This window comes from Pangasianodon hypophthalmus, chromosome 14 (genome assembly GCF_027358585.1).
Source record: "Pangasianodon hypophthalmus isolate fPanHyp1 chromosome 14, fPanHyp1.pri, whole genome shotgun sequence".
Taxonomy (NCBI): domain Eukaryota; kingdom Metazoa; phylum Chordata; class Actinopteri; order Siluriformes; family Pangasiidae; genus Pangasianodon; species Pangasianodon hypophthalmus.
In genome coordinates this window covers 14,761,458-14,788,588 of record NC_069723.1, presented here as the reverse complement: position 1 = coordinate 14,788,588, position 27,131 = coordinate 14,761,458, and the positions used below count along the sequence as shown (strand labels likewise).

General features: G+C 39.6%; 1 protein-coding gene across 6 annotated transcripts in view; it reads left to right on the top strand.

Annotated features, from left to right (window-relative positions):
* The window catches only part of tenm4 (teneurin transmembrane protein 4), a 192,900-nt gene that overhangs the window by 118,269 nt on the left and 47,500 nt on the right, over positions 1 to 27,131 (top strand). For 4 of the 6 annotated variants that reach the window (XM_026934852.3, XM_026934849.3, XM_026934845.3 and 1 more), the window contains 6 exons: positions 1,430 to 1,615; positions 4,458 to 4,484; positions 10,205 to 10,351; positions 12,115 to 12,331; positions 16,928 to 17,047; positions 25,063 to 25,324. In XM_026934852.3, the coding sequence (XP_026790653.1) occupies positions 1,430 to 1,615; positions 4,458 to 4,484; positions 10,205 to 10,351; positions 12,115 to 12,331; positions 16,928 to 17,047; positions 25,063 to 25,324 (959 nt within the window). The remainder of the gene's footprint in view (positions 1 to 1,429; positions 1,616 to 4,457; positions 4,485 to 10,204; positions 10,352 to 12,114; positions 12,332 to 16,927; positions 17,048 to 25,062; positions 25,325 to 27,131) is intronic. The other 2 variants (XM_026934846.3, XM_026934847.3) reach the window with 1 other exon arrangement.

The following is a 27,131-nucleotide window of genomic DNA, read 5'->3' as shown; positions in this document are numbered from 1 at the left end:
ACAGAAACATCTCTCCAGAAATAATAAAATGACTTATTTCTGTGCATGAGAGCAGGCTAGAAATAGAGAGAGTAAGAGACCTGAAAAACAAGGCAGGAAGAGATGAATGTTTTTATGCAGGATGGAACAGTATCCAGCCCTTTATTTGTGTTTGCTGTGGGTATGTGGTTGTTAGGCAGGAAGCAGGACGGTGTCTCCTAGACAACTCTGAGCGGCTTGGAATAAATGCTGTTACGACACCTCTAATTGAAAAGTAACACATAAAATTAAGGTCATTTACATAATTTAACAAAGACTCGATTCTGTAAAGAGTTTTTTTTTCTCCATTAAGGTTTTACGTCTTGTAATGTTGTATTATGGTCTCTGGCTGAAAAACCTGACTTGACTCACATATGGATTAAACAATGGCCCTGCAGAGGATATACAGTATCTGTCTCATTAATACAAAGCATTTACCTTGTTTCCGGTACCCTGTGGCAAATGGTGAATGACGTTGACTAATCAGACAGAAATACATGGTTATTACTACTCCCTGTGTGCGTCAACACTTTCGCATGCAAGAACACCTTTTTTTTATTACACACAATTTAATTCACGGTATGACTTCATTCTCATTTTCAATTGCTTAGCAATTTTTCCACCTGTTCTTCCTGAAACCTAGCTGACTGTGAAAAATAACCTTGGCTAGCAGAGTTTGGAGAAAGATTATCAACTCAGTGGTGGTGCCGCTGAAGTGTTACACTTCTGTATTGCCTTGTCTCTGTCGCTTTAACCCACCTGGCTGCCTCGGTGTCCCCTGAGCTCCAGGAGGCAGAAGAGGGCATTTGATTTGTAAACACTCAGATGGCAGATTTTTTAAAATGCAGGTTCTGTTAGAGCGTGTTGAACATTCCCCATCTGGCCGTGCTCTCCTCCACTGACTCATTGACTCGCCTGCAGTGCAGGGTTTTTTTTTTTCTTCTTTTTTTCCCTTTTTTTCCCTACTATGGAGATACACTGTCTTGTGTCACCTCAGAAGCCACAGTCAGCCTCCTAGCTTTCATATCATGGCAAAGCAGGATTTAATGAAAGCTGACGTGTTGCCATTTCCATAGAAAGTCAAAATTGGATTCTCACTTTTTCTGTTTTGCTACAAAGGGGCTCATTTAAAAAAAAAAAGTTGGAGGGGCAGTGGGAAACTCTGACCAAGTTCCCGCCTCCCTCCTTCCTTTTGAGACAGACTTATTAGATTTGTATTGTCCAAAGGGGATCCTCTCATCTCTTATGAGGCGCGAGAATTCCTTTTCAAGAGCCATCAAACAAGCTAGTCGAGCATGGCCATCTGATCTGTGACAATAACTTCTGGATTTGTCTTCTGTCACCCCCCCTCTGCCCTGTGTCTTTCCTGTGCCCTTCCCTTTCTCACTCCCTCCCCTATTCACTCCAATAGAGCTTTGTGCGTCGGACTGTGGCGGCCACGGCATCTGCGTAGCGGGCGGCTGCCGCTGTGAGGAGGGTTGGATGGGTGCCGTGTGCGATCAGAGGGCATGCCACCCGCGCTGCAGCGAACATGGCACCTGCAAGGACGGCAAGTGTGAATGCAGCCCAGGCTGGAATGGAGAGCACTGCACTATCGGTAGGGTGAAAGGGGTGTGGTTGTGCTAGTGTGTATTTCTGAATGTGTGTGTATGAGAGAGAGAGAGAGAGAGAGAGAGAGAGAGAGAGAGAGGGTTGGGTCATGTATGGGGGGGTGGCACTAGAAAGGGAGAAGCATGCGTAATTGAATTTGTGTAACTCGGCATAGCATGAAGAGGTTTGCTCAAGGATCTGAAGCTTGACTTCATGCATTTTAATGTGAAAATGCTAAGGTGTCTTTTCATTTCCGCTCATCCTTTGCCTCATCCCTCTTTTTTATCCGCCTACATTGCCGTCGCTTTTTGATTTGGTGATGCGAAATACAAACATTTGCATCGTCTCCAGCAGCACAGTCACTGGAAAGACACTCTTTTTTAGTGGGGCGCTTGACCGAGAAAAAAAATCAGATGGAAAGCTTTTATTTACTCAGAAAAGCTCTGGAATTCAAAATACCTATTTCACTCCAAACCTTATATTAACTAAATTTAGAATTTGATTAAAACTGCCAGAGAATTAATCAGCTGAGGACACAACTCTTTTCCTTCACTCTTTGAGCTTCTTGTTTTTTCTTTACCTCAGCGTTGACTCATAAGGAAGACACCAGGAGAGAAACTTTGCCACTACATCTGGCTTCCCTTAACCCAATACAGTTGAAATGCTTCCAGTCATTTCAAGTCTGGTAAAAAAAAAAGACTTGAAGACTGTCTGTTTCTCCATATGCCGGGTTTATGGGAAGCCTGCGATCTTTCTTGACGCCAGTTTAGATTTTAGTTTAGATTTCTACCAAACACTGCTAACATTGCTAATAGTTAAAACTAACATTGGCAGTTTTTGACGTCATTCTCATTGTCTTCTCAGACTTCGTGTTAGACAACAGCATTGTTTGGTGGAACTATCTTTTTTACCAGTTTCCCACAGCGCATAGCAAAGCTTCCAAAGTGGCAAGTTCATGACAGGAAGGGAATAAACAATAAGGTCAATCTGTTTTGTGTCCAGTTCCACATTACTATTTAGATATTGCTTTTTGAGGATGCATTGTTCCTCAGGCACTAATAACAGTGACGCTAGCATGATCTTTATTTACAGTCTAGAAGCAAGACTTAAATCCTTAACATTTTTACTTGGAATAAACACGGTTGTAAATTATTTTCTCACTGTTCCTCACTGACCCCTTTCAGAACTGTAGTGAACTGAAAAGATGATCTCAAACTCTTCTGGAGATCCAGTAACTCTTCAGATTATATGTATAGATTAAATTAAAATGAAGGCCCTGTTGTTGCTCTTTAGTTAAATAAAGTCCTTGAGGCTTTTAATTAGTGCGTATATACAATATGTATGAGCGTTTGGTTCCACTGATGAATACACGAAGTGAGAATTTGGCGTACGATACATTTTGGAAGTGTTCCAGTTTTGAATTTAATGTGATTTCAATGCTTTTAACTCATCTTAGATAATGCAATACAGATAAACCCATAGTAATGATTATAAAAGCAGCAGATGGCAATTTCCTCCAAGCATAATTAAGAGTAATGGCCCTTAGGTAGAAATGTACAATATTTATGTGACTATATAAGTGAGAATAGTAAATGTTAGTGTTTTTCTCTCTTGGCCCTGTCTGGGGTCTGCTCAGTTTGCATTTGCTGAGCGGATTCTCATTGTCCCCGTTGACCTTAAAGATCCTGAATGGGCCAGTGGACTGAGCCGTTCTGGGAGACTGCCTTTCCCAATGTGCCTGTCTAAACACTATTGTGCCTCGTCCCCTGTCTCATCTGTTTACTCTCTCTCTGTCTCTCTCTCTATCTTTTTTCTTATTCTGAGAAGTGTCCCTGCCACCTCTGCTCACTAGAAATGGGTGACACAGTTCTTTGCTGCTGTCATTGCGCTTTCCAGACCCTGATTTTTGTCTGTTTGTCAGTCAATGGCCCCAGAAAAGAAATGGGCCATAAACAGAACTCGACAATTCACACAGCGGGGAAGGAAATCAAAATAAGCCGAGTGATGTTTTGACTATATTTAGTTTTAGGCATTCTGAAGTTATACAAGGCAAATTGGCATCTCAGTATGCAGGGAGAGCTGCACGGTTTTCTCCAGGCTTTGAGTGCAAGTATTCAATGTTTAATATTGTCGCAATGAAATATTAATATGCCTTTTATACATGCCATGGTGAGATGCATCATTCGCGAAACACAGAGAATCATAGTATTACATAAGGAGCTTAACTATAATAGAAATGCTCAGGGAAAAATCATTCGGTTATTTGTAGTAAATATGAATCATCTTTCAGTCAGAATCAGCCTGTTATACCGTACAGGATAAGTAGAATTTATTTCTATGTAGCTGTATTTAATATCATAAAATAATTATAATTAGGATTCTATATGCATTAGGTTTAAACACATTAGTTTAATATCCCTCTTTTCTTTGTTTTCTTTTATTGGATTAATAATAATAATATAGTATATGTGTACTTTTATACAAACAGTCATGATAGCATTGATGAGCAGTCAAGATAGATGCTTCTTTGCCATAATAATGCTTATCCATGCCAGAGCTGGGTGGACAGGAACTGCTTCTTAAGAGCTTTATCTCCATCTCTCTCTCTCTCTCTCTCTCTCTCTCTCTCTCGCTGTGTTCCTGATCTTGTGTCTGAGCCTGTGCTATATGTGTGTGTGTGTGTGCGCGTGTGTGTGTGTTTGTATGTGTGTGCAGCTCTTAATGCATGCTGTCGGTTCCTGTCACTAAAGGCACGCACACCTGCTCTAGCTCTTGCTGTCCGTGTCTCATTCTGGAAGCAGCACTGTTCAGATCCTCCCCTTACATGTCCTTGTCTTTTATCTCCCAAGCTCACTATCTGGATAAGGTAGTGAAAGGTATGGCATTCCTACTTTCCTTTCTTCCCTCATTTCTCCTGTCCTTCCCTCCATCTCATCCCAGTATCCCTTCTTTCATCCAGCAGATTCACAGCTCACAGTTCATTTCAGCATTCAGACAAGCCTCCTTTCTCCTCTTCTTGCCCCTCTGCTCCCTCCTCGCGCTCACTCCTCTTTTTTTTTGTTCTTTTGTATGTCCATCCTCTTCGTCAGTCTTTTCGTACGCCTTATAGATGGCATCTCAGATTGCTCACTAACCATGATGATATATATATATAGTTATTAAAATTAATATTATAGTGATAGTGATTTTAAAAAATTAATATTATTATAATGATTTATAAAAAAAAATTGTGAACCCTTTGATGGTAGATGAATTTCTGCCAGTATGGTGCATGAATTGTAATCTCATCTGTATCAAAGTCAGTGGTTCTCAGCTCATTTTACCACAGGAGCATTTGCCCTTTATTATTAAGTCCCAAATGCTGTATAACTTTCTATCATTTCATATTTATTTTACAAAATGAATCATGCAGAAATAGGCCATGAATTGATAAATGGAACTTCAACAAAGGATAAGCTGAAGGATTTATCATCTTGATCCTCCATAATAATAATAATAATAATAATAATAATAATAATAGCTCAAGGGTCACCAATTCAATCCTGAGCTCAAGTTCCTGTCTGTGTGGAGATGGTCTCCACATATTCTTTGTTTGTGTCAGTTTCCAGGTTCTTCTGGTTTCCTCTCACCTCCCAAAAACTGGCTATTCTAAATTGCCCCTAGATGTGACTGAGTATGTAAATGTGTGTGCATGGTGCCCTGCAATGGACTGTTATCAGATCCAGGGGATATTCCTGCCTCACACCCAGTGTTCCTGGGATAGGCTCCAGATCCACCATGACCCTGACAAAGATAAAGCTGTTTACTGAAGATGAATTCATGAACAAAATATAGCTGCAAGCAGCGATTATGGGGATCCAAGCACCATCCCATCCAGTAGCTATTACAGATATAGTCAGTGGCTAATTTGAAATGCCTGAATAACTCAGAATTTGAAAAATGATCCATGCTTTAATCCACTTGAACTTAAAGCAGTGAACATTACAATTCTAGGTAAGTGAAGGGTTTTTTTTTATCATGTTGTTGATCAAGAACATGTGGTTAAAATTGGAAACATTTGAGTTGTTAGTCAGATCTTCTGTACAATTAGGGGAACGCATACTAGCAAATTTGTCTTTTTTTTTTTTTTTCTTTTTTTTTATACGTTTTGGTTGTTAGACTTTGCATCCCATGATATTGGACTTTGTTATATGGTGAGCTAAAATAGAAAGAAATGGTCAGATTTACAGTACAGTCTAGAGGAAAAAACATACTGGCTGTGTTGACCAATCCAGAGGGATTTCATACGAGGTATTGCCGGACTTATAGAAGCGTACGCTACAGTTATGGAAAATTACATAATAAATGTTTCATATTTTTATTTGCTAATAATTTAGCAAAACAAAGCACATTGTGGCCCTATTTTCTGTCCTCAATGTAAACACTTTAATATGTATATATAAAGTATGTTTCATATATTTAATATGTGACAGATTCTGAATGGTTTGTGGTTTTTATTAGGCTGTTTTAATTTTGACTGTAGGCATCATTGTAGCAAGGTGTACATGTATAATACCAGAAGATGTAATACCTTTGAACTGACAGAAATAAAAATAAAAATTAATCTTTTTGATGGACAAGAACAACACGCTTGTGATCCACCAGTTGAGAACCACTGATTAGGTCATGTTAATAAATATAGAGTCTATTTAACTAACAGCACAATTTTACACTGCTGTGTCTATCTTTATTGAACAAACACACCTAATGCAGAACTTCAGGGTGTACAAATTTTGTCTAAAACTGTAACATCCTGTGTGAGTGTGAGGAGATGAGGTGCTGACGAAGCTACATTACAGCGTAGCTAATTAAAGAACGCTCGACATCATGGGTGGTGGAACGGAGGTTGAAACTGATGAAGCTACTTTACAGTCTCACTAATTAAAGAGGACCTGGAATTGAGAAGGAGATTGAGGTGTAGCTTCTTTCCTGTTCCTATTCCCTCACTTTTTCTCTCTGTCTCTGTCTGTCTCAAACTAGGTTTCTCTCTCTCTCTCTCTCTCTCTTTACTGATCCTTTGTCTTTTATTATTTCTGTCCTCTGCCATTCTTCCACTTTCTCCAGACCACCTGCATAGCTAGCAGGAGTTGGCCAGGCCATTTTTCAGGCCCGCTCAACTCCAATGCCACTTCATTCTGACTAGCTAACATTCCGCAGGGGCTTGTCTCTGAAAGGCCTGCCAATTAAACTGACCCAGTGCCAGCAGAGAGCCGATCTTTATTTATTTATCCCTATAATAAGCTTTCAGAAGTGACTAATCTGCCACCTTCTCTGTGCAGTCTACATACTACATAGTTCGTCTTCTGGGATGGCAGAAATGGAAGCTCTCGCAGAAATAGCTGTCTAAAAGAAGTTGTTTGGCCAAAAATGATATTTATGAGATTTTTCTTTTAGCCAAAAAAAAAAAAATTATCTAAGACATGTTTTGCCTTTGTAGTTTTACACTCAAGATACAAGGCTAATATTGGATGGAGTATTGGAAGTCATCCACAATTTTTTTTTTTTTTTGCACTGTTATGTCTCTACTAACAAAAACATTTACAATTTGCTAAGCTGCTTTCCAATGTGAAAGTTATTATTAGACTGCAGGAAAAAAATAAAAAGCAGAGGTTCTTGTTAGATATATTCACCTCATAGATACAGTGCAAGACTAAAGAAGAAAATTTCAGACACCAATGTCTTAATCTACACATTTTTTCCCCGACCCCAAATCTGAACTGTCAGCTCAAGACACATCGGCTGTCTGAAGAGTACTTCTTTAGTTTTACACATGAGCTAACAAGCAGTGGAGGTCTATTTGGAAAGAAGACCTAAAGCAGAAAAAAATTATTCAGAGTTTTGCTTTCCATCTTCAGCTGAAGGCTACCAATGACAAAGCAGCTCATGGAAATATGAATGCTATTGTTAGAGGAGACATAGTCTCATGAGTCAGACTTGTAGCTCTCTCTAGATAGTCTGGTACTTTTTTATCAATAAACAAGGCCATGAACCACCTATTTTCTCAAAAAGAGGACATTTGACTGACATTAAAAATCGACAACCATGTTTACTCACGTCTGTTTCAAAAGAACTCTCTAATAACTTCTAAGGATGTGATGCCAACAACTTTTTTCAGTCCAGTGACTATATCTTGCTCTGAAAAGCTCATTTCATCATTGTATTTGAAAGTTTGTTTTCCTCTTGTAAAGAAGCACTTAGCTTGCACAGCTGTTGAAGGACATTTAGAAACTTGTACTAGGCTCAACTTTTACTATATCCAAAAGTTGAGAAAAGCAGTGAAAACTGAGCAGTGAAAACTGAGCATTGAACTTTTAAGATTCTGAAGCTTGTGGCCAGAAAAGTTTAAGATATTTGGCTTACAGAGCATCTGAGGCTGAGTCATTGGTGACATTGACTTCTGCTACTTCTAGTCTAAAACTACAGGAGCAAATGTTGGACAAAAAACTTGTCCTAGCTGTCTACAGTTTGTGCAGGCTAAAGGCAAAACCGTTTATTTTAGGCCAAACTGTAATACAACAAAATCCTAATATATCTGGTACGTCATCTGTGACAAAGTAGTTCATATTTTTGAGCTTTTAAATGTAAACGTTATTGTTAGCATTTTGGAGAAGATGGAAAGCAAAGCTTCTAATCATGTTTTTTCACACGCAGGATTTTCTTGATACATCTGTGCACATCATACTGCGCATCATAATTTATAATTCAGAAAGGCCTTCATACACAGCACCGCCTTATCACAAGAGCGACTGCACAAAGCTCAGATGATCGCATTCCATGCTTCTCAGCATGCAGCCATTTCCTTTTAAAAAGCACCAAAGCATCTAATTTTTCTCCTTATCAGGCAACATCCACCTTCCTTCTTCTCTTCTAAACCCACAATCATGCTCTCTCTTTTTTGCTCACTGCCTGTGTTGTGAGGTTGTTGCACTGATGGCTGTCGCCAGCAAAACAGGCCAAGATATACAGAATTTCTGTAGCGGATATTTGTTTGAGAGCTGCGTCGGTCTTCCTTAAAGCATGTCAGGATGCAGCATTTTCTAGCATCCGGCATTTCATCAGCATTTACATCAGAAAGTAAAGGAGATCAGCAGTAGTTAAGTGTGGAAGGGAAGCAACAGGGCAGTGATAGACTCTTTCTTTTCATCTCCAACTCCATACGCCCACTCAACGTTCCACATCTCTGTATGCTGAAGCCATCCCCACTAATACTAGCATATTATGAACAGGATATGGACACAAGGACAGAATATATCCATTTTAGTTTAGATGAATGTTATCAGAATGTATTTTTGATAGACTTCAAAGCACTGTTGTAAGTCGCTCTGGATAAGGGCGTCTGCCAAATGCCATAAATGTAAATGTAAATGTAAATCTGATCATTAAGGTTCTAGGTACTTTTGGTTCGCAGAGCGTCAGGTTTTCAGGGTGTTCTGAGAATGTTCCTACGCAGCATTTATAGTTGTTCTCGCAATATTGCTGTAATGTTTTTTAGGAGCATTAACATTTCTGTAAATGTTTTTTTTGTGAAGGAGTAATATTCTAATGACACTTCAAAGCAAACCATTGTTAGATTAGATGTTTAGAATGTTACAGCCTAAACTTTTTAGAACAGCTTGAGAGCTTCACTGAACTTCGCTGAATGATCTAACAACGTTATCTGTTAGCTAGGACTGTACATGTTATAAAAATAAAGCAATAAGCCATGAGAACATGTGCTTTATGGTGATTTTATCGTAGATCTCAGGCATGAAAAAAGCAATAGGAAAAAACAGTGTTCAGTAAATTATTAAATTTATTATTATATCATTTGCAATTCTTCCATTCTGTTAACAGTAAAGTTCTGTTGCTAAGCAACATAAGGAACAGATCATCAGTTTTATTGGTTTAAATCATGGCACATGAATACAGAATTCAATTACTGTGATGCTGTCACAGGTTTGTATATTGAGGATTATACAAGAGCTTCAAACGTAGGCCAGCCAATCAAATTTTAGAACAGAAACTGTACATTTCATAATGCATGATTAAAAATGTTTATCCCCTGATTTCAGTAATTATGTAGGACGTTTTTAGTACCTCAGATCACAGCAGGCTTTGGAGTAACAAAATTCATATCAAAACTTTTTAAAATTATGGATTTAAGATCGACTGCTGCATAGCACATTGTTCTCCATTACCTGTTCTCTCTTTATCTCTTTTCCTAACAGTAGAGTGCTAGATCCTTTCTGCAGCACTAATGAGAGTATATTGATTTGGAGAAACTCTGCTTCAAAAGGGATATGAGGAGGTTAACAAATGGTGTATCAAAATGAATCACTCAAAGTCAAAGGCAGTTATTTCCGACTCAGTATTCAACCTGCTTCTGTCCAAAGCAGTTTAAACATGAGATAGAATCTTATGTAGATTATCAGTTCTGTTTGCTGCGTAACTCTAAACTTCACCCCTTTTTAATCTCTCTCTCTTTAGTATATGTTTTGGAATCATGTATGGCTAATGAGTTTGTTTTCAGTCTGGATTTTCCACCATTAACATGGTCATTGTGCTTGTGTGTGCACAGAGGGTTGCCCGGGTCTGTGTAACGGCAACGGCAGGTGCACGCTGGGTAATAACGGCTGGTATTGCGTCTGCCAGCTGGGCTGGAGAGGAACAGGCTGTGACACCTCCATGGAGACGTCCTGCAGTGACGCCAAAGACAATGACGGAGGTAAACAAATACAAGACTGCAATAGTCCGTCAGCCTATCTAAGCTTTTTTATCTTTTCAATTTATCTTGACTTGTTCATCTCTGCTATCTAAATCTCCTGAAATAGAACTGTTTTTAACCTGTCATCCTGGTTTTGTCTTCTACTTAAGTCTGTGCACCTGCACTATCCACTAATCAGGTAGCTCTTTAAATAACCACAGATGTGTACGAACCTGCCTTTGGATGCATTCAGTGTAAGAGAGTGAAGCCATGTCGAGTGAGAATTAGATGCTCAGAGCTCCTTAAGCTGAGATCGCGAGCATACAAAACCCCACAGAGCCCGTGCCTTCCAATCCCAGCATGCACTAGCTTCAGGGTAGGCTTCCCACAAAGCTCAGAAATAAGCCGCAGCCTGCGCCTCTGACAAAATCCTCCAAGACCTGAGAATACACAGGCTCCAGGGATATACGCCGCCGCCGGAGAACACTCCTGGCCGTGATCTGCAAACCCACTGCCCCACCACTGACTACTGTGCTTTATGCAACCGTATACCTCCTTTTAGTTTGTTTTTCTGGTTTTGACAATTCCTCAGCATTCAGACTCGAGGCTGAACATATGTTGTCGGAGGATGATCTGTGCTGAAGCAACACAGAATCCAAGCTAATGTGCAAATTACACTCTCCCTCATTTACCATACTGTTCAATATAAGGCCAAAGCACTTGGCACATTAAGGCATTCAGATTTACATAAGTGTCTACTCAGCAGCAAAAGCACTCTCAAATGTGCGCAGTAAGAAGTTATGAATTGGTTAGTCTGTGACAGCAGAGGCAGGCGTTAAAGAGGCAACAGTGTGATGTCTGCCAGGAGACGTGTTATTTTTGTCTCTCTGTCCATCTGGCCAGAGTGCTTCCTGAGAGCTAAGAACAAGAAAAAAAAAGAGAGAGCGAGGGAGCCATGACCCATTTCAGAGCTCCAAAGTGTCCCTCTCCTGGTCAGGAGTCTTGAATTATTCGAGCTGAATTACAGGAAGGAGGAATACGGCCAGAGGAGGTGTAGAAAGACGTGTTAAAGCATTAAAAGGAACAATTGAGAAGGGGCAGGAGAAATTGGGCCTATTAAAAGGTGTCTTTAAGTGGCTATGTTCAGTTATAGAGTAGAAAACAGATGAAAAGTCATTTCTAAGAGTGTAAATCCATTCCAGATCCACAATGCTCTATGTTTTGCCATCCTTAAAGGTCATTTGTATAAAAGACCTTGATTGAGTTTTTTTTATCCTGGTATTAAGGCCAGCTCCCTTACCCAAATAAGCATATTTTTTGGAAGTACACAACAATACAACCATTTTCTTGTACTGATTTTTAAAATTGTATTAAAATATACAAATAAGGAAATAGATCATTAAATATGCACTAAATATCCATTTATTAATAAATGGGTTGAACTTAGGGGTGTTTTGTATTATTTCTTTATTTTATTTTTATCATGACAACATGTCCAAACACTTTAAAAAATTCTGTTCAGTGAACCTTTAGTTCAGCGAATGTTGAAACATCATTAAGACTACTGGAAACAAATTCCAGGAGGCTGCCCTATGAAGGAAATTATTATTTTTTTAAAATCTGAAATATACTATCATTTCTTATACCACATTTTAGCTACTGGACAATCTCATCCGTTCTCAGTACAGAAGAATTTGTCTAACACTAGTACTCTAAATGCTGCGCACTTCACGAACTGAAATCCTGTTTGTTGAACACTTGACGGATTTATCTGGTTTCTTCAGACGGCCTGCTAGACTGCATGGACCCGGACTGCTGCGTGCAAACGTCGTGTCACATCACATCTCTGTGTGTGGGTTCTCCGGATCCGTTGGACATCATCCAGGAGACACAGATGTCTTCTGGCCCAAGCAACCTGCACTCCTTCTACCAGCGTGTGCGCTTCCTGGTGGGCCGAGACAGCACACATGTCGTTCCTGGGCCCAACCCCTTTGAGGCTAGGTGAGTCGAGTAATGCTTTTACAGTGGGTCTTAATACAGATTTGCTCTTTAGAGGCCTGGAACATTGATCTTCTCTCATTTATTAGCAATATCAACAATAAAGAAGTGAAGCACTTTGTTAAATGTTAAAAATGGAAAAAAAAAAAAACTTTACTCAAGCAGAACACAATTTACTTGAAGAAAATCATCACTAAAACGCCCACAGTGATGGGCTGATTCTATTTTGGGGAGATTCTTTAGAGTGACTGTTTCATATCTCCCTTGGCTTGTTGTATTTTTCCCTCTGAAGATGTTGGTGTGTACGCAATGTGTGTTATTTTTATACTATTTGGCTGAGGAATTGCAGATCAGATCACAGGAGTACAGCAACAACACAGGCTGCACACACTGGCAAGTTTTGAGAGTTGTGGCATGTGAAAATGCCTTTGAGTGGTTCTCCCATAAGCAACCAGGGCACAGGATCCCATCTACACTGCTTCAGATTGGAGAGAGGGGGAAAAACCGCTGTCACTGTGTCCCATGTGGCTTCTCAGAGTCTCACTGCCTTTGTCTTGTTCCCTTTACATTTTTAAACTCTAGTGGGTTTCTTTGGCAATGTGTTTGCATCTGTCATGCTTGCAAATCTCTCGGCACCCTCCCTCTCCTCATGCTTTTCCTAAGCTCATTTAAGACCAACACAATAGGCAGAGACACAAGGAAGAAAAGAAATGCAGCCACTCTGAGAACTCATAGACCACCCTCTCACTTATCATTTATCAAACTGCAGAAGAAACATCAATACTGGAAGTGTGGAAAAAAGGAAAACTTAAAAAAGAGCATCTAAAGAGCATCTTTGGAGGATCGCTCCTTGCAACACAATGATGTTTTGATTCTGTCTTCTTGAGGCTTTGGTTTAATATGCCAAGGATTCATATTTTAGCCTCCTGAAGTGTATATGTGATGTTTTGAGAAGCTTTCAATCATTTGGCCTAAATGCCATCATTTGCCATACAGAGCATTGCAACTTTGCAGCAAGACTTAAAGCCAAATTGCTTCTGCTTTGTACATCATCGTCTCCAGTTTGGCCAATCTCCCTCATTTCTGATCCAATTCTAATGGTGCTTTGATCACTTCAAAGTCAAGGCCACTAGACTAATTCCCTCCTCTGCTCCCACTCTGACTTCCTCAGGCTTTCCTCAGCTAAACCCCACAAAACTTTACCAAGTCATCGCACACTCAGTCCGCTAACATTGAGACGCCTGGTGCGTATAAGCTTCCTCGAACTGGAGCTCATAACAAAAGATGGCAAGAAGGCAGTGTCTGATAGCGGCTTTTGTGGACATGTCAGTGCATACTCATGGACTGCTCTCCGAATACGAGCTGACATTTTCCAGAAGTGACATTCAGTAAGGATTTTGTAGTGGTTCACCTCGTTATTCTGAGAAAGAAGTCCTCTATTTTATCAACAAAAAAGAGGGAGAATGAATAACTAAAGCAGCTATGAATCACAGCTCTGAATCCTAAGCTTTGTCTCCTCTCACCCAAAATACCAGCTGTTATATATTATTTAACACAGTTCATTCTGCTGACAGATCTGAGAAGGCTTGGCAGAGGCTCTCGAGCTCGGATGGGACACTCCGACACGGGATGTGCCAGCAGGAAACATTCCCCTGGTCGTCACCTGATCAGCCCCTCTGTATTGATCCTCTCCCCCTTTTTCCATGTCAGAGTCCTCTTTCCTGATGCGTCCTGCTACTAAAAAGCTTCTGAGGCGCCGCACGCAAAAGCCACCGAGCTTTTAATGGGACACTTAATACACCAGGCTACATCATTTGAGAGCGTGTGGCTGAACAGGCAACAGTGCAACACATTGTTTTTTTCTTCCGGTATTTCCAGTATTTTATGTTGTTTCATATGTATGCACATGCAGACAAACATGACACGGGATCTACGGCAATGCTGCATCAACTGAAACCAGAGGTTTTCGCTCCAGTTAGGAAGACATATGTGTTCTTTTTGATATTGGAGATGAGGGAGATACAGAATGCTCTTTATTTCATTCCTCTCCATTTAGCTGATTTAGAAAGCTGGCATATAGCCTCGCAAAAGAGAATCTCTTATGCATGTTAATACACTTCTAATGAGGGCTGGAGCATGCTTTATGTGTTTGTTTTCCTGTGCTTTAAAAGTAATTGGTTGGTGTAATGATGAGGCAGCTTCTTTCGGAAAGATGCTGCAGTTGTAAAATCTGCTTGGTCCATACACACGCAGTGGAAAACAGTCTATAGCTGCAGTCATCAACTGGAGGACCGTTGTCCTGAAGCAAACCCAGAAAACTTTTCAGTGGCTTGAACTGTAAAAAAAATACTCTAAAAAAAACCTGAAAAAAACAAAAGTACCTGAAAAAAAATATGTCTATTGACTCTAGTTTTTAAAACATGAACCATTGTAGAAGATTTTCTGTTGTGGTTTATCCAATCACATGCATTTATGTAAATTAAATAATATTAAAAATCTATGAAGGTCTGCGAAAACTCTTTCTGACTTAATGTCTCTAGCCCTCCAGCACCAGACCAGAGGAGTTTTCACAGATCTTCATAGATTTTTAATTTTATTTACTGACTCTGATCTGATTATAGAACTGACAACATAGCCTGGTTTAAAGAAAAAGTTAACGATGATAACAGAAGGCAAATGGACAAAGACGTACGCAAATTTAAAACAGATGTGCCTCCATAGTCCTTGGCACTTTAAATGCTAACCGTTGTCGCCTTTCGGTCATGTTAGTAGTTAGTATCTGGAACTAACATGACTGAAGGGCGACAACAGTTAGCTTTTAAAGCTTAACCATTAATGGTTAGATTATGGCTATAATTAAAGACAATTTGAAGTGTTTTTGTCTTGTAGTGGCACTTCATGTTACCAATTTTGACTAGTGCCAAGGACTATGGAGGCTTTTCCTTGTAAACAAGGAGATTTATGGAACAGAACCTTTACAAATGTTAGTCCAGTGCCCTTGGTCTATAGCTTCAAGCTATTGTGTTTTAGTTTAAAACAGTAAACACTGGTGAACAAATGGCACCTGTTAACACACCATATTTCTTAAAACATGAATTTAACAAAGGGAGACTTGATAATACCTCTTTTGGCAACAGTCTACGTCTGAGATCAAGGCAGATCTAGCATGCAGTTTATTTCCTTTTGAAATAATGAGACTGTCAGCACAACTCCCCATGTGTTGTTTTACTGCACTTCAACTCCGGTTGAAATGTGTTATTATTTTGCCCATTAGTGCCAGTGAAAAGTCCAACTGCTTTCAGTTTTCCTGCAGAGCACAGCAGAGATAGAGCCACACTAGATCTGTTGTTGTGACGTGTCCTTTTGAACCGGTAAACCTCCCCATAAATAAACCCTCCAGTTCCCTGCAGTTCAGGAAGTTCGCTGAGGGTTTTTGTACTTTTGAATTCTGCTGTGATCACTTACATCTTCCTTTCCATCTCTCTCTCTCTCTTACTCTTTCTCCCTCTTTTCTCTGTGTCTCTGTTTAATATCAATATTGAAATCATTCATTATTACCAGTATCAGTTCTACATGCATCCTTCTCAGCCATGCCCTGCCAGGCGTAAAGATAGTTCCACTTCTGTTGAACTCCGTAATAAAAGTCCACTAAAACATGAATAATTGACTGTGACACAATTGTACCCCCTTCCTTTCGTTTTTCTCATTATCGCACCGCAAGTCTTTCATGGGCTTTGGTTTGGACTGCATGTGGTAATATTGTTTATAAAGAAGCAAAGCTCAATCAAGGACTGTTGAAGGAGAAAAGCGGCCTAAATTAGCATAAAGCCGTGCTCCATGGGACCAGGATATTGTTAGGTGAATGATTTTGCCTGCAGTAAGGACACAACGAGGGCAGCCTCTTACACACCAGTGTTAATTGTTTCCGCTATGTGGCAAATATTTAAGAGCTAACTCTTCTTCAGTCTGATAGGGCCTGATATTTTTACTTGTGCTTTATCAAGCTTCTTAAATTACACCAGTGAGAACCGCTGGATATAATACAGGCATAAAAGCCTTCTTGATGTACAGTGTGTTTACTTCCTAAATATCTTATGAAGTCTCCCTTAAGCTCTGCTTCATGTGACATTGAACTTTATAACACTTGTATCCTGCAGTTAAGCCTCTTGCTGCGAGTTCAGAACTATTAGAAGTGTTTGATTGATTTTTAATATTGATTTGTAAGCCTCGTCTCGGGCCAAGGTGACAGATAACATCTTTCGACTGCAAGATCATTTCCAACCCAAGTAGAGTGGCTGGAAACAGCAATTCTGTTGTCCTCTCTCCTCTAAGCAAACCCTGTTTTAATGAGGATGAAAGTATAAAGCATTCTCTATGAACACCCTTTTCCTCTTCTCATTATCTCTTTTTCCTTCAAGGCAGGGAACCCCACTGTGGTCTCCTCTGAGCTGTCGGCTGGGTTGAATTCATTATTTACGCAATTAGAAATGGGGTAACATGAAGTGCACAGTGCCACTATGTGTCTGCATGTTTGAGTGATATTAAATGGCAGAATTTTGGATTGACTCTCTGGCGTTTTTTGCTCACGTCTCTGTGCAGTCACGCCTGCGTCATCCGAGGGCAAGTGGTGACGTCCGATGGAACTCCACTGGTGGGAGTGAACATCAGCTTTATCAACAACCCTGCCTATGGCTACACCATCACCAGGCAGGATGGCAGGTAGGATGCTCTTTGTAAAGGTTCACAAAATATTTATCCCCAGTGTGCTGTTAATCCCTTATTGAGGTGACCTAGATCAGCCCTTTTTTTATTTTAAAGCAATACAATTGTATCTTGTAGAATATCCAATATATCATGTTATCATTATAGTTATTATCAGTGGAAATAGATATAAAACCTTTTTATGTGCTTGGCAATCCTCCTGATACCATACGTGTGTGTGCAAGTAAAAGATTATTTTTTTGAAATCATGGGAAGGGGTTAAGATCATCTTTTTCTTTTATATTTTCATGACTAGTCTGTTTTTACCCCTTCATTATGTCTGTGCCACAAGGTGGAGGAGGCATTATGTTTTTGGGTTAACTGTCTGACCCACCGTGTGTCCATCCATCTGTGCATCTGTCCGTCCGTGTGTGTGTCCGTCCAGGATTCTCGCTAATGTGGTAGTGGTTGAATGTTTGCAGGATTCATATGGTAAATCCTACAAACGTTCAGCAGATGGTTAGATTTAGGAATTGATCCAAACAGGGTCTAGGTCACAGCAAGGTCAAATGTCGGAAATAGTTTTTCTTCAGTATCTTCCATCCTGCTGGAAGCATATTTTAAAGGTACTTTTATTTTGAGACATACAAATTAGTAACAAGAAGGACTAGACTGGTTGGCGGAGGAGGCATCTCCACTGGCGTCAAGTTCTACTTGTTTACTTGTTTCATTCTTCCCCACCAGTAAACCCATGAACGACTAGAGCAACGAATATACTCTTAATATATTTAAAGAATTAACATATATTAACTAGCGATTTTTAGATTGACATTGTTCATATCTTAATAGTCGTTGCTTAATTCATTGGATTTCTCCGTGCTTGTGTCTACCTTCTTCATTTTAAAACACAAATAAAAACCCATCTATTCCACTTGCTTTCTCACCCACCCAATAACTCTTTTGCATTCTGTCTTCTTGTGCTTTCTACATGTTAGTTTGCAATCTCATAGTTACATAAACATGCATTTTCCTCATCTTTTTTTTTAAAAGTTTTATTAATTTGCCTGTATTTAAACTACAGTTTATTTTTTTTTTTTTCATAAGATAACCACTATTACATGGTTTTCTGTTCTTTAATGTATCTATACAGTGTCCTTGGATACCCTGAAAGGCGCTTATAAATAAAATGCTATTATTTAAATATGATATTAGAACAATTTTTGCAATATTTGATGAACTCTCCTGACATTATGGCAGCTTCAGTAAACATTAAGGTATAACTTCAGTCTCTGTGAAGCTTCAGGTTCTGTAAACAGGAGTAAAAATAAACGATGTGTAGCTCCATCACCCAAACCAATCAGGGCAAGGAGGCATTTCTACCTACCTGCTAATCCTCTCTCACACTAGCATTCAGGTGTTCTAGCCAAGGCACTGCGCATAAATGTATTCCAGGGCTGTGTGGTGTTAGAGGGAACACAGAGGGCTAGGCTGAATTTTTCAAAACAGCTACATTTAGGTAAAATCCATCAAAATCACGTTAGCTCAGTTTATATTCTGTCTGTCTTGATATTAGATGTTTTATTTACTGAGGTATATAACACAGTGTGTCAGAAGGCCACCTTGTCTTTTTTGAAACTTTCCGAGTAATGTTTGATTTTCAGCACCCCCAAACACACCTCATAGCTGTGTAGGAGGTATTTGAAGAGGAGTGAGGCAGTGATGTCTGTAATGAAGTGCTCTGTCCAGTCACTGACCTGAACCTAAGTGAGTTTCTCTGGAAGGTGTTGGATCAAAGGGTTAGAGAGAGAGACATGTCCAAAAGGTTCTACAAACCGACCCGAAATGTCCTGCATGAGACACGTTGGAGCATCTCTGAGGAATGTCTGGAAAATACTGTGTACAGATGTTAGAGCTGCTTTTCCTCAAAGCACCGAGTTAGCTTTTAAAGGTATAATCAGTGATTTTGATGGAAACTAGCTGTTTAGGAACTTTAAATACAAACAATACAGCCTCTCTCTTCAGTGTTCCCTCCGAAGCTATGCCCTGAACAGATGGATATGTACTGTCCAGCCTAGAATTACTTCATTACTGCACAAGGTATTGAGCTTTCTGAATTGGCTTTATTGACAGGAAAGTAGCGACCCCTCCTTGTCCTGATTGGTTGGAGGGTGGTGGTCCAAATCATTTTTTTTTTCCTGTTAATAGAACCTGTTTGTAGAAAAGTTTTACCTCAGAGTGGATATTTTATTGACAGCTGCCATAATAATACCAAATATTACAAACAAAAAGTGTACAAAAAATCACTGATTGCATCTTTAAGTTATACTGAAAGGAAAATTATTTATTAAAATTAATTCATGAATTTTTCGTTGTACAGTAGCCTATATAAAATTTAATTAGCGCACCAATGCACATATACACACACACAGACACACACACAAAATCTTGAACCGTATCCAACACCCCACACTGAAACACACCTTTTAATCCCAGCATCCCTCCCTCTTTCTATCTTTCCTGTTTCATTCAGCACCACTCTACTCTGATCTGTTTCTTTATCCTCTTTCAAGCCATTCTTTACTCTCAGTTGAGATGTCGTCCTCCTGCTCTCTAAATCTCTACATCCTCTCCTTACCGCCTTCAGCTGATAATTTTCTCCCTGCTACTGTTATTGCTTTCCCTACATCCCACACATTTACTCTCTTCCCTCCTCTACTCTGTCTTACTCTTTCTCTCTCTTTCACACTCTATCTTTACTCTGCATCTCCTTTCCCCATCACTTTCTGACTGTAAACTCTCGCTCTCTCTCTCTCGTGTAAATACTGCCTCTCTCCCACTGCTCTGTAGTCAAGCCTAGCGAAACATGCTCAGCACGGCGTGAAATCACAAATGCACCTGTTCAGCCACTTAGAAATGGAGGAAGGCTGCCTTCACTCATTTTTATGATGTGTTCTTCATTCTCTAAGCACTTCTACTTTCTCCCGGTCTCCTCCTTCTAAACCTCTACTGAAAGATTTCCTCTGACTCAAGCAAGACTCACACTGACCAAAGCAATTCATTCATTATGATTAATCTCTCATGTGTCACTGGTGAGAGCAGTGACAAAAAAAGCCAAACTGGCTTACACTCAACCTTAAAAAAATCAATCTCCTTCATATTTCCGGTGTAACACTGATCTGCTCTTGCCTGAAGTCATAGATATTGCCCACTGGCGGAAATCACGCATGTGGTTAGCTCTTGAACATGGTCTTATGTGACAGATTGAAATAAATTTTTAAAAATAGTTTCCCCATTAAAAAAAAAGGAAACATAATCTGCTTATAGTAGTATAAAAGAAAGTTAGAAATGAAGATAGCTAGCATCGCGCTGAGGGGTTGTCACTGAAATAGCAACACAAAAGCAGCTAAATAACTAGCTGGCTTGTTAACGCTTTAAAAATAAGATATTATCCTAGCTGTTGCTACACTGACAGACCACCAGAACAGAAGGCACACATTACCTACATAAACTAAATAGCTAGCTAGCTCAGAACAGTACCTTGGAATGGAGTTCTCAATAGGGCCTTTCGCACCGCTTTAGTTGCAGAACTAAATTTTACAGTACTAAAGTACAGGGCGATTTTGCGTGAACTATTTCCCAGTACCATTTAAAGGGTTGCATTCGCACCGACAGTGGGCACTAGGAAGTGACGTAGGCCGGTCGACAGCGACGTCATTTGTGCGCGGCGTTCAACAACGGAAACAAAGAACAACAACGTAAACAACCGGAGGATGGAGGACGCTGTGATCGGAGCTGTGTTTTTGTTGTGTCTCACGGGTTTCACAATAATGGACATGGAATGTCGACGTATACGTAAAGCGAAATAAGTAGACACTGCAGTATGTTTACACGGCGTTTTAAATCATGGCGGGTGAGGGCGTTTTCGTACGCGTTTGGCCAATCAACGTCTACTTACGTCACAGATCGTACCAGTTGTGCTGGTTAGACCCTGCTCCGGAGTAGGAGGCGGTCTGGTACTAAAATCGCACCCAGGTCCGGAGGGTGAAACGCCAAAAAGTGGGTAGTTCCACAATTAGTTCAGGTACTATGAAAAGGTTCCCGCTGTGCGAAGGGCCCTATGGTTACAGAGAGCTTGTGAACTACCCACTTTTTGGCGTTTTCGCACCTCCGGAACTGGGTGCGATTTTAGTACCGGACTGCCTTTTTCGAGAACCAAATTAGCTCCTACTCCGGAGCAGGTATGGAGAACAGCGATAAATGGACGCGAGACACAACAAAAACACAGCTCCGATCACAGCGTCCTCCATCCTCCGGTTGTTTACGTTGTTAAACGCCGCGCACAAATGACGTCGCTGTCGATCGGCTTACGTCACTTCCTAGTGCCCACTGTCGGTGCGAATGCAACCCTTTAAATGGTACTGGGAAATAGTTCACGCAAAATTGCCCAGTACTTTAGTACTGTAAATTTAGTTCCGGAACTAAAGCGGTGCGAAAGGCCCTAATGTAGTAGTAGAAAAACCTGACAGCATTAGAACATTTTTTACATTAGGGACTTACATGCTGACTACAGCTGAAACAAAGGTTGCATTAGCAAATGTACAGAATAGTAAAAGTTAGGCTACAGTTTAGTATATGTACATACACATACTCAATTAATAATTAGTTTAATTCTAAATTAACAGCATTTGTGCATTTCATGCTTTAGACTGAAAAGGATGTACGTTTTGTCCGATTAACTTTATTCATGTTATGTTATGCACTTTCAAGCAGCTCATCAGTTACAATATTTCACTATTCATACAGAGAAAACACTACCACACATACATCTGCCAATAATGTTACAAAATTTCATTAAAAAAAAGAGGTAAATTATGTTTCAGCCTGTATGATATTTGATCCTCGGTGCCTTTGCTCCTCCCAAATAATGACACCAATTAGCATGTAGCAATATTACCAATATTATTTGCAAGCAATATTATTCACAACTAGGTACATTGTGTATATATAAGCAGTGAACAATCTTTGTATTTTTATGATTTTTTTGGTTTTACTGACAAACTAAAAGGCAACACAGGTCATCCAGTTGTTTTACCAGAGAAGCTCTTGACTATGACTAAGTGTTAATGATGTTAAAAATCCATGAGGTGGCTCAACATCCTTATTCCTATTGCACTATAGAATCCATGCATATAACCCAGAAGTATAAAAAGGGCCTAATTGTGATCAGTGCCTCTTGTGTAGCTTTAGGGATGTTCTGCAGGGTGTTAGAAAGCCTTTGATTTTTGAAGTACATGGAGTCATGTGTATTCCCTGAAGGAGACATGAAAGCAATCAGTCACTCATTGCATCAACGAGCAGACTGCAGGCAGTGTAGCCGGACCGAGCCATGCCAATTATTCATGTTAGAGGTCTAATCCAGTTAACCCCTTTGGGTTCACTCGCTTCCCAGATGAAATCCTAAACAGAGAGAGTGATGCTGTGGAGAATTATAGTGTATGTCACTTCTTCAGCCTGAGGTGCTTCTCGTGATTAATAACAGGCCTCATTGATCGGCACGGCAGCCCGTAGGTGTGCGATTTATGTGCATGCGTCCGGCTGGGCTTTGTGTGTGTGACCGGCTGTGACTGCAGATCGCCACAGGCTTTGAGGCAGCATGAAAGCACGCATGTGACCATTCTGTCACACACACACACACACACATGCAGAGTCCAGACACAGAGTCCCATTTTAGCAAGGGCACCATGGCAAGGGCAGAGCAGACCTTTGTTTACAGACTCAGCCAATGAACACTATGTATCAGAAGACAGTCTGTAGGGATATGTAGGTGAATTAATGCCCAGGCAGCGTGAGGGTTTAGCTGCACATTCACTCTCTAAATTGGAGGCCTGGAGATTCACGGCCACACAGTCCCAGCGCACTCCCCAGGGTCTCCACATCACCTTCTGCTAATGGCTTATTAAGAGCAGCAGTGTGCAATGCAGGTGTTCAGTAGGTGCTTTGGAATAATGTGCATTTCCTATTGTGTGTGTGTGTGTGTGTGTGTTTATGTGCGGTTTTTGCTTATCTATTAGGAAAATGAGTGAATTTATTACTTTACTTGTGTTTATTTTTTAGTCATCTTGAACCTCTATGTTCTTTATATTGTATTTCCTTATATTTCTAATCATTTAGATTTTTTCTTCCCCAAAATGTGTGCTTTTATGTTTTAGAACTCTTATTTCACATTAAAGTGGACGGATGTCTTTTCTCATGAAGAAAACCTTGTTCTTCATGATCATAGTTTGTGTTGTAGCTGAGCTGACTGGATAACTCCAAGGCTAATTTCACAAAGAGCTGATTTTTTCCTTTTCTCCAGAACACCTTGAAGGTTTTGCTTTAAAGTGCAGAACATGTCATAAATCTGGCCTGTGGAGAGACCTATTGCCTGGGGATTCTTTCCTGTATATGTCTTTTGTGATCTTTTTTTTTTTTTCATTACTAATCCATAGACCAGGGCATGTGAATTAGTATTTCACCAGACCAGACTGCATACTTGATTAAAAAAAAAAAACACTGTAGCTGAGCCAATAAACATGGGGGAAAACTAACTAACGCGACTCCAGTTTTCTAAACATGAACTAACTCGGCTTGGCTAGCAGATCCTCTGTTTCAGCTTAACCAATTCCATGCATTCATGTAAATTATTTCAAGATATTAGCTTCATAGAAGCTAACTTTCATAGATTTTTCATTTTATTTACCCTCTTGGTTCTAACTAGTGAACTGATGACATGGCTTGATTACAAAAAAAGGTTCATGACAAAGTTTCTTTAAAGACAATTAGACAGAGAAGTATGTGTTTATTCTTTGCATCAAATCAGAAATTAGTCAAAATTGGTAATCTGAAGCACCATTACAAAACAAAATATAACCACTTCAGATTGTCTTATTCATAGCCATAAACTAATAATTAATGTTTGAGCATTAAAAGGTAATTGTTGTCACTATTCAATCATGACAGATCTTTTTCAATCATTTCCAGACTTTTATAAGCAAGGAATTTTATGTACCTAGATTTTTGCATATTTTGGTTGAATACTTTGTTGTTTTCTTTTATCTCCTGTTGTTTCATGGAAGAGTCATTGTCATTGACTTTTAGATGCTGCTCACCAGATCCAAGTCTGGAGGGTGATAGTGGTGAACAGTTTAGAGTTTCCCTTCCCCTCTTTCAAGATTAGAATGATCTCTGAGTGTATCTGTGATAATTTCTCTTAAATTGCTGAAATTAAAAACTGATTTAGAAACTGAATGCAGAAACTTCATTGCTCTGTGGCTTTTCTGCACAATGCGGTAACTATTATATGCTGCAGCAGTGGCAGGGCCGTTTTTATTTCCCCATAAAAATAATAGTTTTCAGCACCACCCTTTCAAATGATTATATTAATTTAGATTTAAAAAGCTCAATCTTTCAAAGAGCATGAAGCTTATTGGTTTTACGGCATACTGTGAAGCCAGTAGATTAAAAAACACCCTCCCTAAATAGCTGAAGCTGAGTTCTTTTCAGCAATAATTAATGCATAATTAATTACAATCACAATTAAAACCCCGTAGGGTGCCTAAGATAGAGTCAGAATATGTTGTTTATAAAAAGCATAGTGTCGCTGCGTTAGAAAAAATGATTTGAGTTATTGTAATGCAATTGCATGGTGAGTCATTGCATTAGCATGTAATGTAACATTTTGTTTTTTTAATTAATGGGGTGAACATTGAATATGAAATATTCTTAATAACACTGCATCTATTGCCCTAGTGTTGTATTGAAAATGGTGCATGTACTGAGTGGATTGTATTGTGAAAAGAAGCATGTCAAAATCCACAAGAGATAAAAACCACTGCAGATCCCTACATGCAATAAAGAAAGAAATGATTGCTGTGACAAAGTGAGTGAACATTGTCTTTTTGTTCATCTGGTGTGATGGAAGCGATCCAGGCTCTCAGTGGTATGGCAGAGTGACAGTTTCACTAAAGCACAGTAATCTTCTGGCTCTGTTTCAGTTTTGACCTGCTCTCCAGTGGGGGCGTGGCCGTAGCACTGCGCTTCGAGCGCGCTCCATTCATCATGCAGGAGCACACGCTGTGGTTGCCGTGGTCGCGCTTCTTTGTCATGGACACCGTGGTCATGCGGCATGAAGTGAACGACATCCCCAGCTGTGACCTCAGCAGTTTCACACGCCCGAGTCCCATAGTACTGCCCGCTCCTCTCACTGCCTTCGCCTCGGCCTGTCAGGACAGAGGCATCGTAGTACCTGAGATCCAGGTGAGTGTTCACGAAGAGCCTGAAAAGGCTGAATTGACATGTTAAATCATATCGAGACCATCGATATAAGAAACCTAGATGCTATTATTAACTACGTCAGCTTTCCCATCACAATAAGATAAAGAATCACTTGTTAAACCAGTGTAAGTCTTTAGAAACAGTACCCTAAATAAATTCAGCTCACTTTATGTTCAACTGATATTCACAAAGTTTGTTTGATTACCGATGTCATACATTTCTGCATATCGCAGGTGTTGTAAATAAAAATAGACCTGTAGTGTCAATATTCTGATTAAATTAACTGTGTTCTCTTCTGATAGCTGATTCCTTGTTCTGTTGCTTTGAGGTGTCAGTGATTCTTACATCCAAATACTACACAGTGTGCCAGCATTTTCACAAAAACATCATCAAAGCTTATGTTTTGTTGGGTGACTTCTGTAGAACATAAGAATAAAAAATGTGATAAAACTCCGACATCTGCTTGTCTGTGAATTAACAAGAGAGTTTCTAGCAGGTTTATCTTCCTATAAATTCCTTATGACAGCATCACACATAGAGAAATGATCACGTTATTGGATTGTGAATGTATTTATAGAAAACTACAATTCTGTATAATGGCATATGTGAATATAATACCAGTATTATAACGTCTGTAACGTTCGTGATGAAGTATTTCATCAGCCTGTGGGATTCTGCTTTTTCTTTTTACTGACTTTCTTTTTGCTGTTAGTCAAGACAGGAAGTCACACAACTCGGAGAAGCTCAACTTTTTAAGAGACTCTCTCAAAGCATCTATATCCAGAATGTGTTTGAATGCTTCAAAGACATATCAGACAACCCATGGGTTCAGCAAAAACTGTAGGTATTCTGGGCAGGAATTCTCACAGGGGTAGAATATAAATAAAACCACCTAGTAGCACCTGGAAAGGATCAAATTACACCAGATTGCCATTATATGTATGCCATACATATAAGCTGTTATTAACTGCTTCGTTTCACAACCAGGAAGCAGCTTCTTTACTTTTATTTGGAGTCCTCTTTATCATCTATCTATTATCATCTTTATCATCTTTACATTTAATGTTTGTTATTTCTTAAGTATAGAGTGAATTCTCTAGTACTTCACATGCAGAAAGGCTTATATTCAGAAGTCAGTGCATTTGAAAGCATATGTGTGTGGCACTCTGGGAAAACCCTTCTCTAGGTGACATTTTCTGCTATATATAGTCTACAACAGGCTTTCTTGAAATATGTTTCTCTTTTGCTTATATCGCAAGCACAAGTAAAGTTCTAGCATTTTGAAAAAGTGAAAGGAGAGAAAACTGCATTTAAAGATTCTATTCCAATTGCACTGATTGTATAAAATCAGCTGCTCTTTATTGATTTAAATTGGAGTTAATCTAATATATAATAAATAAAATATAAAAATAAATAAATATCACAAAACCGTCAAAAGCCACCTTTATTGACAGTCTTCACCTGGATTTATCAAACTGGCTCCTTATTTATAGAATCTGAACTTTACAGAAAGTGTAGGAAGGTTTAAAAAGTAAATAAAACATTTCTACAGGGCTCCTGAGTGGCGCATTGGCCCTAACTTCAAGAGATCACAAGTTCACGTTCTGGTGATGCTGTAGCCATTCATGGTTATGAGTCCCAGGGAGGAAAATTGCCCTTGGGAGGGATGGCATTCTCTCTCTCTCTCTCTTCTGTCAATCACAGCACCACTAGCCAATCATGGACATCTTTGTGCTCATGTATGTGGAAGAGGGCGGAGAGCGCTTTCTAACAAATGTGTTCATTTGAA